At 45.1% G+C, this 13,069-nt stretch overlaps 1 protein-coding gene across 1 annotated transcript in view; it reads right to left on the bottom strand.

Moving 5' to 3' along the window:
- Window positions 1-13,069, bottom strand: part of LOC144104475 (uncharacterized) — a 212,759-nt gene that overhangs the window by 154,437 nt on the left and 45,253 nt on the right. The window contains 8 exon segments of the mRNA XM_077637516.1: window positions 793-894; window positions 1,249-1,495; window positions 4,447-4,511; window positions 5,547-5,606; window positions 8,215-8,349; window positions 10,719-10,887; window positions 11,325-11,483; window positions 12,415-12,490. Of these exon segments, the coding sequence (XP_077493642.1) occupies window positions 793-894; window positions 1,249-1,495; window positions 4,447-4,511; window positions 5,547-5,606; window positions 8,215-8,349; window positions 10,719-10,887; window positions 11,325-11,483; window positions 12,415-12,490 (1,013 nt within the window).

Genomic DNA, 13,069 nt, shown 5'->3' with positions numbered 1-13,069 from the left:
CAACAATGTTTACACGCAGTGAGAAATGAAATATATTAACAGTGAAGGCCTTCATTAATGTCAAAATGCATTGATAACAATAAAAAAATGAAAAGGTATGGCTTTTAAAGCAATGACTTTAGGAAAACACGAAAAAGCTGAAAAATCATCTTACAGTTTTGGCTGAGGTCAAGTTACTGTTTGGCATCTGTGCCCCAAAAAATTTGCAAATGGAAAATATCTACCCTGAAACGGCCACTGACAACAAACTGAATTGAAGTCTTGCCAATAAATGATCGAGTACAGTGTTTAAAGACAAAAGGGCTGAAAATGGAGGTTTTTCTAAGCAACAGCTAAAACTGCGATGATGTTGAGCACAGCATTTTGTTTACGGACCTCAGAGACAAGGCCGTACTGATAGCAACTTCCTATGCTGATCCCGGAGTCCGTAACACATTGCAAGTCGTCATCGACATTGCGAGCCTGAATAGAGTGGCAAAAAAATTTTGCAACTCCAACTCAAAATTTCTCAGTAATAATTAGCACATCTATTGCTGTTGAACAAATGCCAGAACAGCAAACATCAAGCTGAACCGTTAAATTTCACTAAGCGCAAAAATTTGATGGAACCGTCCTTCACATTGCTTCTTGGTTAATTTTTCTTGCAGCATTTCAGACCGCGTGCTTCCTCTCACGTCTCTCGAAATGTTCTCGACAAGCGTGAGTGAATAGTCGGGCAGCAATGAAATACAGTCGCGACACCAAGTCAGATTCTCACAATCTTCTCACAAAACACACAGGTTCCCTGCTCACATCCGAGTAGCGCTGCTGAATCGCAGAGCAGTCCCAGGTAGGCAGTCTCGGGATTCCGCAAAACGGCAGGCGTGACCTCCTCACTGGACTCTGCGGCGGCCGCTGTGGAAGAGTTTAAAAGAAGCAGCAAAGAAAACAATGTAGACAAGACTGTCGCACTACTTTACATCAACAAGAATGAACTAGCACTTATTTTGATCCAACCAACATTTTCATTACCTTTACAGAATCTCTACATGTATGCATCTCTCCATTTCTTTTTTCGTGTCTCGCTGTTCATTTATTTTTTTCTGCCTGTCTGTTTGAAAGTTGGCCTGTACATCTTTTTGATAGTTCCCTTTGGCTGGTTGTTTGGTGCGTTTTGCTGTCCCCTTGTTTGTTTGCCAGACTTGTCCCAGTTTGCTAGTTCCCTTGCAGGTCACTTTTTTTGTCACACGGTCAGCAATACAAGCTCACCGGTGTGCTGGTGCACTGCAGGTCTAGGGCGCTCAGCGACAACTCATCGCAGATGGTCCGCGAGCAGCTGTCTGCGGAGAAGAAAATGACGCTCGCTGGAGAGATGGAGCGGCTGTTGAAGACGCCCTCGTCACTGTCCAGATTGCCCTCGGCAGAGGTCATGGTCCCGGACTCGGCTTCAACGGCATCGCCGTTGACGTCGCTGCCGTGCAACGACGTGCTTCGCTCAAACAGCAGCTCCTTGAGCCTGCGGAGCAAAGGGTGGAAAAGAAAGCAGAGCAGCGAGTGTGAGTAAACATGCTCTCTCACTGTATGGAGCCCAAGCTTACAGAATCAAATCAAAGAATCAAATCAAACTTTGACGAAGGCCGCAAATGCAAAAACATCCGAGTGCCACTCGGCGCCTTTTGGCTATAGCAGCAGCATGCTGCCAGAATCTAGGAGAATAAAGAATGTGGTTGTGAGAATACATTTTGAGCCAGAACAGATGCACAAAAAAAAATGCACAAAAAAATGAACGAATGCATGAAGATAAAAGGCCAACGTAAATACTGTATATACTCATGTAATGAACCCACTCGCCTAATGAACCCGCCCCCCAACATTTGTCAGCCAGAATTTACTCTTTTTTTTCAGACTTTAGCTTTTTGTCCGCAGCACAGACCTTGGAAGCGTGCCAAGATGCTGCCCGCCCCAATAACATCACCACTTGTTCGTTTATCTTTTGAGAAGAGCTCCTGCCAGAGGGGTGCAAAGGATGGGGAGGCGCTCTGCGAACTTGGCAGAGCGCCAAGACGTTGCATGCTCTAAGCTAAGGCTTAAACATTCGCAGTACACACTTATCACCGTCCTGTGTGTTTTTTTAACCTCGCGTAAAGAAACGTGCGCCTGACCTTCAGGGTCGGTGTTCAGCATGTTCGCGTTATCTGACACGAATGGCCGGCCGGCACTGCCGACTACCACAAAATTGCCAGATCGCGTCAAAGTGAACGATGCTAAACACCAGCGGCACCAACGCGTCTGAACGCGTACATTTATTGATGACAGAAGGACGGACCGGACCGAGGTACAATATGAAATCTCGACCCTTCCAAAAAAAAAATCTGTTGAAACTTTTTTCCCCGCGTAATGAATTCTCCCCCCAAACTGATGTCAACGTTTCTGAAAAAAAATGTGGGTTCATTACGCGAGTATATACGGTATTTAATGGCCACAGGTTTAAACTCTTGTTGCATCAAACAGCTCAAACAGACCGATCTCACCACACTCCCTGCGCATGCTCAAAGCATCTGCGGCTGCCACAAGGCTGGTAAGTTCCACCGCAATCACCTATCTGTTTATGCTTGTGCCAAAATTTTGGTGAATACCGAGAACAGCCAGGCTGTGCTTTCTACTCATAAATTCTGGTGGAGAGCGTTCTCCTCAATAAACACAGCGCCATGTATTCTGGTATATTCCTCAAATTAAATTAATTAAGGTGGTGCTTGAATTTGTTGCCACGAATCAAGACAGAAGATGGCCTGCATGCACATCTCCCACGGCCTAAATTCCATTTGTTTCGGAGTTCATTCATATACAGCAGAACCTGTCTGTAGTAAAGTCACTCAAACCAGCAAAAACTTTTATTGCACCAACGTCTTTTCTATATCAGCTGTTAGTGATGGCATGCCTGAGGATGTTGGCTGGTATTTAACTGGCTACTTACTGAACACACTGTGCCGGTTTACAGAAAACACTCAGAAATGCCTTCATTCCTGCTCTTATCGTCCCTTTCTGAGATAGTTATTTATTTTCAGTCATCACTTTTTACGTTATCATGTCGTCGATTTCACTTACTTCTTGTAGAAGTACCACATTTGCACGAATACAACATGGCTACAAGTATAACGAGAGTTTGATTCCATGTGAAAATCAAAGCTTTCTGTGAGCCGGCGTCGCCTTCCGCTGCCTCAGTGTCATTTAAGAGGCAGTACTTAACAAACGCACGCGACACAGTCAAGTGTAGCAAAACCATTCACACAGTGTCGGCACGCCTCTGCTTTCTGCCACTGCTGCCTCGTGCTTCGTGCCACCCCGTGCTGTGAATCTTTGTCCTTTTTTTTTGCAGACCGCATACAAGCGCAGACAAGCGAAGACAGAGAAGGTTTACCATTTATTGACACAAATGCATGATATATACACCTTCCTACATGGTGTCACCCAACTGAAAAATGCCGACATCAGCTGGCCGCACTAAGAAATGCCGATTCTTTGAAAGTCAGTGAAATGGATGGGGCGCTGACACGTGATGCGTCCGCTTTTGCAATAAAATTTGCTTCAATTGTTCAATTATCTCCTCCCTTACATCATGGCTCCTATATACAGAGCTAGTATTCTGCACGCTTCGAACAAAGGTTTACAAGGCTTTTCATTCTTCATTTCATTTCACAATTGTGACAACGCACAGGAAGGTTCCCATCCCTGTAATTGCCGACCTTCCTCCTTTGCTCCATTAATATACTGGATCAGCAAGGCAAAGGAACTTCATACACCACCCCAGATGAACATGCAACAAAAGAATGACAATGTTCGATAGTCTGATCCACTGTTTGATCCACCGCACTGATTTTCAAACAATCAATGTTTCTGAGTGCGGCCACCTGATGTCGGCATTTTAGTCGGATGACATCATGAAGGAACGTACATATATCATGCATTTGTGTCAACAAACGATTGGTTGGAAGTGAGCGCCTGTGTTGCCTGCGTCCTTCTCTATCTCTGAGCGTGTGTTCTCGTACGTGGTCTACAGTGCAACACCAACTCTTCCATCAGTCTATGCTTTTGCCTTTTTCTCCCTACGTTACTCCTTACTGCACTTTTAACGTCTTTCCTCTCTCGGCGACCCGCACCACCTTCTTTCTACGTTCATTACCAGCTTTACCTTTTTATTCCACCGTGCACGCCCGCGCTTTTCCTCCCAGCCCCAAGGCCTTTGAATAGTTGGCTTCTCCTCGCAGCTCATGAATATAGTGGTTAAGCCATCTCAAAGAGCACCGTTTTATCGTCAGTGTCCGCTCATCATTCCGGGGGAAGTACTTCGTCATGACAGTTGCTTTATTAAAAATGTCCTTGCTATAAAGGAAAAAACGCAGTCGTCTATGGAAAGCAAAACGAAACCAAGGTGAAATAAAGAAAAGAAAAGGAAGCAAACATGCTCACCGGCAGTTTTCCGCTCGCTCTTGCCGCAGTTCATCCTCCTTGTCTTTCCACGTTTGCTTCAGGGACTGGAAAGGAATGCAAAATGAAAAGAGTGAAGGACGCGACTAAGCATTGCAGCTAAACAAGCTTCCCACAAAATACTGCATCTGCAGGAAACTGTGCAAAGTTCCTGCTCCAAGCCTGACAGTCATAAGAAAAAATGAAAAACAAGGGTGTGGAATGAGTAAGCCTTGTATATGGTGCCATGCTCAGGCTTGCGTGTGCTCTCTCAAACTGATGTGCTTAATGTGCAGCTTCCTAGACTAGCCAGGCCTTGTATCTTGAAATTAAATCTTAAGACAAATGTTCAAGAAAGTCCACTACAGTTACACGAAAAAGAATGTTTGCATGTACCACAGTAGAATCGCGGTGATACGAATCTCATGGGGTCGCGAAAAAATTCTTAAAAGCCGAAATTTTGTATCATCCATACGAACAAAATTCGTATGCAGATCCATGAAGAATGCATTGACACAGATCTGTTTACGGCTGACAGGATTTAGTCACTGCTGTGCGGCCACAGCTTGCTACTAACGATGCGTACCGCGCGATTAGCGATCACGGCTTTGGCGATGTGCGGGCCGTGCACCACCACTTACTACGCGTGGTGCGTACCGCGAGATTAGAGATCGCGATTCTGGCGATGTACGCGCCACACATGACCGCTCACTGCGCGTGGTGCGTACCGCGTGATTAATGATCGCGATTTCGGCGATATGCGTGCCGCGCACCGCCGTTCACTGCGTGCGGTGTGTACCGCGCGATCAGCGATAGCGACGTCGGCGATTTGCGGTCACGGCTCCCGCGTTCGTATCAACCGTAGAGGCGAGGAAGAGTTTGGAATATCCGAAATTCCGCACATCGTACACGTCTGGCCGGGGAATTTCGTGAATTCGTATCATCGCGAAATTCGTATCAACCGGGTTCATATCACTGAGATTCCACTGTATACAAGAATTCCTCGCAAAAAATATCTTGGCTCAGAGATTTCGCAGTAAGGCTGCTTTCAAAGCTTGCAGAAAGAAAAAAATCTACAAACAATAATGTAATCAACGTCATACCTCGACAGTGCTGGTCAGCTCCTCAATGGCTGCACTGCTCTCATCAAGTCTGCTGGCTTCCTGCACAACGCCAGGGAGACAATGGTTTACACGCATTACATAGAGTACTCACTGCTCAGTGACAAAAAAGAAAAGGACAGGTATAAGTACATAGCACCTCTGACAGCAATGTCTAGTCCAAAAGTCCCGGATTTATTTGTGTAATATGTGCACCGTTTCCCTAAAATTATGGCTTCAAGAAGAGGGTGCGAAAATTATGCGAATATTTTGCAAACACGTCCTAAAAAACTCTACGAAGGTAATAATACGCAATGTATACAGTGTACTGCCGCATACAAGTTGACTTTGCAACTCGCGCTCCTCGCTGGCTAAAACGAAAGACCTGACTCCAAAAGCAAGTCATGCATAGTGCAGCGCACTGTGCAATTAATGCTCTATTTGCAATTATCCTCTCTCTGAAAGGCTATAATGATCACTGTTTCCAAGCAACATATCTGGACACACCTAGCATGCTCACACACCTATTTTAGGGGCACTTCTGTTAAGATGAACATCTGACAAGACAGATTTTCGGGTCCCTCGAAGTTCATCTCAAAGGGAGTCTATAAATCCTCGTAATTAATGCACACCCATTTTTGCAAATGTTTCAAGAAAAAAAGTCCATTCTTGATGCCGGTAAATAGAGCACCGACAGCACAACCACAAAAACACTAATAACACACAGCAAAGCAGTTGCACACACGTCAAGGCATTAAAATATCTCTTAAACATTTTGCAAACCGCCAAAGCAATAGTATGCTACACCTTTTCTCTATAGCTTCTGAACCATTCAAAACACAGTCGCAGTTTTCTTCCGTCTCCTTGCACCCTGACGTCCTCTTCCACATCTGTTCAAAGCAGCATTTCTCCACGGAGATGCTAAGGGCAGCTTACGCACTGAGTAAAGTAGACAGCTGCGACTTCAAGAAGTTGTTTTATTTTTGTTCATTTTAGTTATCGCTCAAACAAAGAATGAATTCCATAAGTCTTACCAGCATAAAATACATAAGGCCCTGCCGAAAGATTTACAAAACTCCCACTGGCCAATTAGGACACAGCATGCAACATTTAAACGTCTCCAGAGAGCATGCTACACATTAGAGGTCCACGAGAGGGGACGATTCCATGGTACTATGGCATGAAGCTGAAACTTGCAAAAGATGGTCGCTTCCCAGCAAGAATTTCTATAGAAAATCTCTAGACTATCTGGTAACAGTCTATGACCTGTTTTTATAAGGAATTTTGGCAAAAATATAGAGGTCCCACTAAGAAAACTCACATCCTGGCATGCTAAAAACGAGTGCACGACAGTTGCACAAGACATGGTAGTTTTGCACTAGCCGGATAAACAGTTAAAGAAGACAGCAATGCAAATGCCAGGTGCTTCCCATATTAGCTTGCATCTCGCAAGTCACGTGCCGAAAGAACCTGACTTTGCTATGAAAGTGACACCAGCATCACATTGACATTTGCAGCTGACGGTATAGCTGACGGTATATTTTCTCTTAGTACACTCAAACCCCGCTACAACGAAATTCACGGGGTGCGCAAAATATTTCGTTGAAGTGGAAATTTCGTTGTGGCGAAATCAGCCCGAAAACACAGTCAAGTTGGACAACATAGTCCCAAAACATCATTTATTTTCAAAGAAGTCAGTAAGCTTCCTCTGCTGCTTTTTTTTTCCACGAGTGCCGGCAGCACGGCTTTCGCACTCGGTGAACAGTTGGATCACGACGTCGTCATCGTGAGCACCTAGAAATCTGCGGAGCACATCAAATGCTTCCATCACTTTTAGTGCAGATGGTGGTGCTAAATCCTCTGCATCGCTTTCATCATCCGATGATGCGTCGCTGTGGCGAACGCCCTTGATTTTGACTTCATCACTCAGCTCCTCATAAGAAAGGAACTTCCACTTCATAGACAAAGTCACTATGCTCGTGTTGATTGCAGCACGCAAGCACGAGTGAAAAAAACTAGGGCAAACGCGCTGCTGCTGTTGCCAGGCTGCTGCATTCTTTGGCGACGGATTGGTTGTGGCTCTGGCTTGGAAGAAAACGGAAGCTTGCACCCACACCTTGCCGCAAGGCAGCCAGCCCGATGGTCATTACCACCAAGCAATGGCGGTCTTCATGTGCATTTGAACGAGTGGATCAATTGGTTCCAGCGAAAGTTTAGTAAAACAAATCAGCAGGGACCCACTGAAGTACACAGATGGGTAGCGATATGCTTGTTTTATTGTAAGATAGATTTTTAAAACCAGCTTCACATAGCAAAAATTTCGTTGAAACGGAAACGCACCCCAAAAATGGTTCATTGTGATCATAAATTTGTTACATTGCTTTATACGGCGAGCTGACGGAGAATTGAAAATATTTTGTTGAAGCGACGTTCGGGGTTCAAATGTATTAAATATGTCATACTCAAATATATGTCATCCTTCTCCATGCATTAAGCTGCAAACATTAAAAATTTGCATCTTTCACCCCCCTCCACCAAAGCTGCATTTATGCTCCAAGGCATCTGCAAGCTTGTGGGGGAAGCTTGGCTATCTAGACAGTGCGACAGTGAGTGGTCCTACACTGAGATGACATGGAACACACGTCCAGCATGCCTCTGACACAATGCGTACCTGCGAGAGCTGTGCCTCGAGATGCCGGTTCCGTGCCTCCAGCTCACGCAGATGTTGCCGGTGCTGGCTTGCCACCAGGACGGCCTTCTTCTCGCTGTCCTGGCACTTGGCGAGCCTCTCGTTTAGGCTGTCCACCTGTATCCGAGTGGTGGACGGCAGGCAGTGAGAAAAAGAGGCTCATCATCATCAGCATCAGTTTGCCGATTCTTAACTACTTATTTATTTATTATATATTATTAATTTATTATTATTATTATGAATTATCATTTATTTATTTGTTTGTTTATTTATTATCACAAGTTTATCTCATAGCGAACCAGGTCATGGTGTGTTATGTGGTATGAGAGGTTTAACATCCCACAGCTGCACAGAGGCTACGGACCACTCGGGCTTTTTAGCATGAAATGATATATAACACAGCATATGAATATTTTTTGCATTGCGCCTCCACCGAAATGCAGCTGCGATGGATTCAACCCAACGTTCTTAGCCACAGCAGCTGAATGCCAAAACTACTGAGCCGCCGGGGCGAGTTAGAACAGTCAGGTCATCACCATAACCATCAACTGCAGGACCAAGTTCACTCTCAGATACCTTTGTGCCAGCCACATCCACCTCGCTCAATTAAGCAGCTTCTGGACATCATCGTACCGTGTGACCCTCAGCTGCCCAAAACTACACTACCCTTACCTGTATTTCACCCTGTCACTCGACAAGAACATCGGTTACCTCCTTTCTACATTGTGTGTTCTTCCTGGGTACAGCTGACAACAACAGTGTACGAAAATATGTGCACATATACAACTGACTACCAATAACAGCTCATAAACAACACTCCTCACAACAGTTTTGGAATAAACACCATTCTTATAAACTCAAATAACATGCTCCTCTACGCTCCAATAACACCACTCTACGCGAAAAGGTTTCATAGCAACACACGTACAACCCTTGTAAAAAGTTCAAAGCCCAAGGCGTTTGCTTCTGGACCATGCTCTGTAGCTTGCTATGTCTTCAGTGTTCTAGTTCTCTTGAAGAAAAGAGGAACTCCAGTCATCTTTCCTCTAAAATATAAAACTCCCACGGGTGCTATACAAGAGCCCCCTAGACAGCTTAGTAACAAAACTCTTGGGGCTTTTTACGTCTATACCCAACAGAACAACATAGCAACAAGTGAGAAAAAAGAAGTGACTCGGCAAACTTTTCGTTTCATGCAACGTGCTACTTACAGACAGTTCATGAAAACAAAAAAAACTGGAAACAAAACAACAAAACAGCGCACAATGAGTTCAGCCACAAAGCCAAACGCCTGAACTTCAAAGAAATTAAGTCCCCTTCATATCATCCCCCGAATAAAGCCAACACAAAAATTCCGAACCCAAATTAATCTTAACTATGCAGTAACAAATCTCTATCCTAATCATAAAACTCTAAGTATAGCAAGTAGCTCCAACCCAAATGAACCCTAATTCCAAAATAAATTTTAGGAAAATCATATCTGTGCCCAATTTTTTAGCTCTGCTGTGCTCCACCTTTTTGTCTTCCTACAGTGAAAACAGCAGCAGGAGTAGCTGCATCGTTCACACTGCTTCAGCACTGCTGAACCACGATGCGCACTACAGTCAAACAGTCAAGTAAAACTCGCTCCAGGAAGCTCCACAAAACATTGCCCCAGAGCACAAGTTCCCAAACCGGGTTCCGTTCAACCCTGGAGTTCCTTGGAGTGCCTTCCGGTTTTTCAACCCTCTAAACCTATGCGTGCTTCAAACCCTGCCCACATTTCCTTTCAGCAACTTAATTCTGGAACTAATCACACCGCAACTACTTGCAGCAGATTGTTCTCACTTTACAGCCAATCAGCATTAATTGAATCTGGGCATTTTTTGTGGTGGGGCTGTCCATCTGCACGCACTCAGTACAGAAAGGTACCGAGGCCAAGACATGTGGTGCTCTTCGGTGCACCTTTTGAGAGCCGTTGGGTTCCCCCATGGCTAAAATAACTGAGGACCTCGGTGGACACCTGAACTGTGCTGCAAGGGAAGGGATCAAGGAGGGAATGAAAGAGGAAAGGAAGAAAGAGGCACCTGAACAAAAAGGTAGTTGAGCACCGCCTAGGCTTGTAATTAACTCATTCTCAAAGCAATCCTGCCCTGGAGAAGTTTACTCACCTAATAATTCTTAATAATAATAATTGGTTTTTGGGGAAAGGAAATGGCGCAGTATCTGTCTCATATATCCTTGGACACCTGAACCGCACCACAAGGGAAGGGATAAAGGAGGGAGTGAAAGATGAAAGGAAGAAGAGGTGCCGTAGTGGAGGGCTCATGAATTATTTCGACCACCTGGGGATCTTTAATGTGCACTAACATCATACAGCACACGGGCGCCTTAGCATTTTTCCTCCATAAAAACGCAGCCGCCGCGGTCGGGTTCGAACCCGGGAACTCCGGATCAGTAGTCGAGCCCCCTAACCACTGAGCCACCGCAGCAGGTTCTTTACCCACCTCGGCGATCCGCTTTTCCAGCTGACCCTCCAGCGCTGCCTTGGCGGCCCTGGCCTGGGTGAGCAGTTGCTCTGCCTGCCGACAGGCGGCGCTGGTGGCAGCCAGGCTGGCTTTGGTCTCCTCCAGTTCCGAGCACGCCCGCTTCAGGGACTCCACTTCGTGGCACAGACTGCCAAGAGGAACGGGAGTGTTCGCACATGTTCATTTAGCATCGACACATTTGTAAAATACCACATTAAAAGGGCGACAAAGAGTAACACAGCTTGCATAGCAGCCTTCTCAGCATCAGGATGTGCAAGCAAGGGCACTATATAAAGCCCCACATCAACTTCGTTAGTCACAATTTCCCCATGGGTTCCCGTACTAACTTGCTTTTTTGCGGAAACAACACATAGCTGTGTCACAATGCAAAGCACGACAGGGACCATGACAATTACTCTGGCAACTATCACAGCAATTCATATCACAATTACTGTGGTAACTACTATGAAAAGTACCAGGGCAACTACAACGGCAACTTGCATGGCAACTACCACAGATACTACTGCAACAACTACGAAGGCAACTACAGCGGCAATAACACACAGCCAGCGAGCACTTCCCCACCTCCGCACGCGTTCCACCAGGTCCTTGTTGGTGGCCGCAAGCGCCTGGTGTGCTTCATCCAGCTGTGACCACTGGCGCATAGCGTCCTCCTTCTCCTTCATAAGCCGCTGGACGGTGTGCTGGTGCTGGGCGCACTCTGCTTCGTACTGCGCTACGTCTCTGGAATAAGAGGCACAAGGCATCGATGCAAGCACTGAAACCGTCACAAACCATTTTCTAACCAACTGCAGGCTCTAGGGACAATAATAGAAGCAAGTTGCACACTTCAGAAGCGTGTACAGTCGCGAGTAAAAAGGATTAGCACAACACCTGACACTTTTGTTATCGGCGTGTTCGTAACCACAGTGCCGAGCGTTGCTATCTGCCGCTCCTGTGGCACGTCACTAGTGCTACTCTTTTTTACTCGTGACTATACTTCTGCTTGAACTTATACCGACCCATGCCTTCAGAACAACACAGGTGCAATTAAGTTAAGCATTCAACATAAATTCATCCCACATTGATGCATGTAACACATTCAGCATTTACTACAAAATCTGCGATCAATCAACTACAGAGTTTACTGACAGTAACAAAAGCAAATCTCGGAATCAATTTGCAAGTCTTACATTGCACTTTGTAGTTAGTTATCAGATCCCCGGAGCAAGTGCACAACAAAAATTCAAATATTGTACAAGATGTGAACTTCGAACAAAAAAGCTCATTGCCGATAATGTATCGCCTGTAACACTCTAAACACTGTACACCGTGCTAGCAATATTGGAGGAGAATAATGATTTCAACATGAATAATGGCTGCACGTTTCATCAACTGCAGCAGAGGCAGGCGATGAATTCACTGTGGACTACAATGCGAAAGTTCGACCAAATGCACACTTTACTGATACAGTAATGGAAGCTGGCATGGTGACCGCTTTACAAAAAAGAATTCACTACAAACCAGCTGTGAAAGCAGTCGGATTGGCTTCATTGCAACAAAACATACTTATGCAACAAGTCATACTAAAATAAAAGAGCAAGCACTAGCCTAATACTGCAAAACAGCAAACAAAACAAAATAAAAATAAGCAAGATAGATCTAGTTCACTCACAGGAAGCTGATGTCCCCTCCTGTTCCTTCCTTGCTTCCAGTGCTGAACATGGATACTTCGAGGGATGCGAGAATCCCTAATGACATGTGGTACAAATCTTGTATAAGCACATCAGGGATACTTACACACTAGTGATTAAACCATCACTTCGCTGTTCTGTAAGATTACAACACTGGTTTATTTACCACACAACAATTTCTTAACTGCCGATCAAATGGTATGCATACTGGTCTTAAACCAAATGTTAAAGATACCTAAAAATTGTTCCATAAAAACACCACTGAATCGCTTGGTACAGCAAAAACAGTGATCCACAGGCCCTTTGCTCCATGTTCATTCCAAAGCTCAAAGACCATTCAGTGCACAAGTGTGCAAGAACCAAATGTAATGCGAGAAACTTGTGCCCTCAACTGGCATTACCCTCTTCTTGCACTCTTTACCCGTTTCATGCCCTCTCTCCTTCCCCAAACCCTCCCCACCTTCCCTTCTCCATTCCCTTCCCTTTTCCTTATCATACATTTCTATAGGAAGCACAGTTACCCCGTCACTGAGATTTATGTTAATACAGCCAGTCATGCACAACACAAACCACAGCAGGCATCCAGAAAGTAAACACCACACGCAGCCACTCATGCGGTAAACCACACAGCCAAAC

The sequence above is a fragment of the Amblyomma americanum genome, chromosome 9 (genome assembly GCF_052857255.1).
Source record: "Amblyomma americanum isolate KBUSLIRL-KWMA chromosome 9, ASM5285725v1, whole genome shotgun sequence".
Taxonomy (NCBI): domain Eukaryota; kingdom Metazoa; phylum Arthropoda; class Arachnida; order Ixodida; family Ixodidae; genus Amblyomma; species Amblyomma americanum.
The sequence above is the reverse complement of the archived record's forward strand: the minus strand, read 5'-3'. Positions and strand labels throughout refer to the sequence as shown.